The sequence below is a fragment of the Colobus angolensis genome, unplaced genomic scaffold (genome assembly GCF_000951035.1).
Source record: "Colobus angolensis palliatus isolate OR3802 unplaced genomic scaffold, Cang.pa_1.0 Scaffold365, whole genome shotgun sequence".
NCBI classification, from domain to species: Eukaryota; Metazoa; Chordata; class Mammalia; order Primates; family Cercopithecidae; genus Colobus; species Colobus angolensis.
The window spans coordinates 446,471-449,490 of NW_012116988.1; the positions used below are offsets into that span (position 1 = coordinate 446,471).

At 34.6% G+C, this 3,020-nt stretch overlaps 1 protein-coding gene across 1 annotated transcript in view; it reads right to left on the reverse strand.

The window, feature by feature from the left end:
* The window catches only part of LOC105519969 (zinc finger protein 254-like), a 15,444-nt gene that overhangs the window by 1,807 nt on the left and 10,617 nt on the right, over nucleotides 1–3,020 (reverse strand). Inside the window, 1 exon segment of the mRNA XM_011953521.1 lies at nucleotides 8–788. Coding sequence (XP_011808911.1) covers nucleotides 8–788 — 781 coding nt within the window.

A 3,020-nucleotide genomic window follows, 5' to 3' on the forward strand; every position in this document is an offset into this window, starting at 1 on the left:
TTTGTAGGGTTTCTCTCCTGTGTGCACTCTCTTATGTATAGTTAGGGTTGAGGGCCATACAAATGTTTTGCCACATTCTTCACATTTGTAAGGTTCCTCTCCACTGTGTATCCTCTTATGTTTGGTTAGAACGCAGGATTGGCTAAATGCTTTGCCACATTCTTCACATTTGTAGGGTCTCTCTCCCCTGTGCATCCTTTCATGTCTGGTTAGGGTTAAAGATTGGCTAAAAGCTTTGCCACATTCTTCACACCTGTAAGTCTTCTCTTCAGTGAGAGTTATCTTATGTGTAGTAAGATCTGAGGTTTGATTAAAAGCTTTGCCATATTCTTCACATTTGTAGGGTTTCTCTTCAGTATGAATCTTCTTATGATTAGTGAGGGTTGAGGACCAATTAAATGTTTTTCCACATTCTTTACATTGGTAAAACTTCTCTGTAGTATAAATGCTTTTATGCTGGGTTATGTGTGAAAGCCTGCAAAATGATTTGACACTTTTTTTACATTTGAAAGTTTTCTTTCCAGTGTGTCTGTCTGAATTTAAAAATTTATATAAGACTTTCGAACATTTACCACATTGAAATACTTTTCTCTGGGTAGTTATGAAACACTGGTTAAGTTCATTATAACCTTCTTCGTGCACCTTACACTCATCCACACTTTTACAGCCTTTTCTTAACTGTAAATTCTCATGCTCACATTTTTCATATCTTCTCAGTATTACTTTTTGAAAAGAATCTTCCATGCCCTGCTCTGGCCAAAGGTTTTGAGCAAACTGAGGACATATACCTGAAAAATAAATAAATAAATTACTCCACTTACTCCCAATGAATATAGTTTTAAAATCTTACCTTTAAATTTATACAAACTACATAAACAAGATGGCTTTGCAAAATACCACAAGCCCTAATTCTTTCACAGACATATGAATGTAACAAAAACATAGAGATCAAAGTACATCTGTGGTAAATTTATAAATGAATTAAGTGTGTTCAGTGTCCCAGAAAAGCACAACGCAAAAAACCACATAGAAGAAAAAGAAAGTCTGTTAAATTTACCCAACACAGCTTTTCCTGCTTCCCACTAGAACATAGTGCCTTTAGAAGTAAATTGCCAACTCTTGGTTTTTGTTTTAAAAGAAAGGTAAAATACTGACACATTCTTTGTCATTTCTGGCTTTTAGGGGCTTTTCCTGAAATTGGTTTCTGTCACTCATGACATAAAGTTCTGAAAGAAATGGTGGTATGTTTTGAAATGAGAGTTTGAGTCTGCTGAGACTAAAGAATAATGTTACAGCAGCAGAGACTGTGGTACCACAGAAAAGGAACAGGTGTAGCATTTGATTACTAACTCCTACAAAGTAACAAGAGTAAGCCTTCTTAACTAAAAAATAAACAGAAAATGTCAGACAACATATATTATAAGAACATGTTTGAGAAACTCCCATAATCATGATCCAAGACAATTGTTTTCGGACAATGTCAGGACAAAACAACATTATAAAGATTTTGACAGGTAGCTTTTTTTAAGGTAAAAAACTGAAAGATTATTATATTTACAAAATAGGGCAATATCATCCCAACAGAAATATCATAAAATCTTCTGAAAGAAAACATAAAAATATTAGACGTATACATTAAGAATTGACAATAAATTGAATAATACTCACTGATTAAAACAGGAACAGAGACAACTATGGAAAATCAGAAAAATGAGGGTGAGAACAAAAATATTTAACATTTCAAAGAAAACAAAAAAGTGGAGGTAAAAAATACAGATGAAAACTGACAGATCCCAAAAGCAAGAAAAAATGATGTAAAAGCAAAGAAGCTCAACAAACTAGGATCAAAGAAAGATACTTATAACAAACACATACATAAGCACAATTTCAAAAGTCACAAAGATTATCTTTGAAGCTGCAAGATAAAAGGGATGTGCCAAACCAGGTGTAGTGGCTCACACCTGTAATCCAGGCACTTTGGGAGACTGAGGATGGCAGATCACCTGAGGTCAGGGGTTCAGGACAAGCCTGGCCAACATGGAGAAACCCCATCTCTACTAAAACTACAAAATTTAGCCGAGTGTGGAAGTGCGTGCCTATAATCCCAGCTACTCAGGTGGCTGAGGCTGAAGAAGCGCTTGAACCTGGGAGGTGGGGGTTGCAGTTAGCTGATGTCACACCACTACACTCCAGCATGGCTGGGGGATAGAGTGACGCTCTGTCTCCAAAAAAAAAATAAAAAAAAGAAAAGAAAAAAGGAGTGTGCCATTTACATAGTCTTATGAGATAATCAGTGAACTGTTAACAAAATTTTGCAGGCCATAAGGGAACTAACTGTGTGATGTAGTCATAAAAATAGTTGTGAAAAAAACAGCTATTGAGAATAATACCATCAGCGAATCTGTCCTGCCAAATAAAAAAAAAAAAAAAAAACCTTCCATGGTAAACAAATTCTAAAAAAGTGTATTGGAACTGCATATACCCTACATATAAAGGGTGCTGAAAATAGTTTCTTCTACTGAAAATAACATTAATTAAAAAAAACCCATATAATCATATAAAAATACATTATTTTCTAGAAAAAAATATGCAAATACACAATAGAATTTCTTAACAGTATCCTAGTGGTGCAGAAAACATTTTTAATTATTCTCTGAAATTAGTAAGAAAAAAGCATAGAAATCATTATAAACATCTGTTAATGAATATACAACATAATAAGATATAATTAGCAGTATCAATGACAACTTTGAGGGAAGATGTAATAAAAAAGAATTTTTATATGCAACTTATTATTTTGCCAAAATAAATATACTGTTGTATTTTTCAGAAGTGATATGTAATCCCCAAAGTACTATAAAAGTTTCTGTATAAATATAGAAAAGAGGCTGGGCGCTGTGGTTCATGCCTATAATCCTAGCACTTTGGCGGGGCCAAGGCAGGTGGATCACGAGGTCAAGAGTTTGAGAACAGCTGAGCGCGGTGGCTCAAGCCTGTAATCCCAGCACTTTGGAAGACCC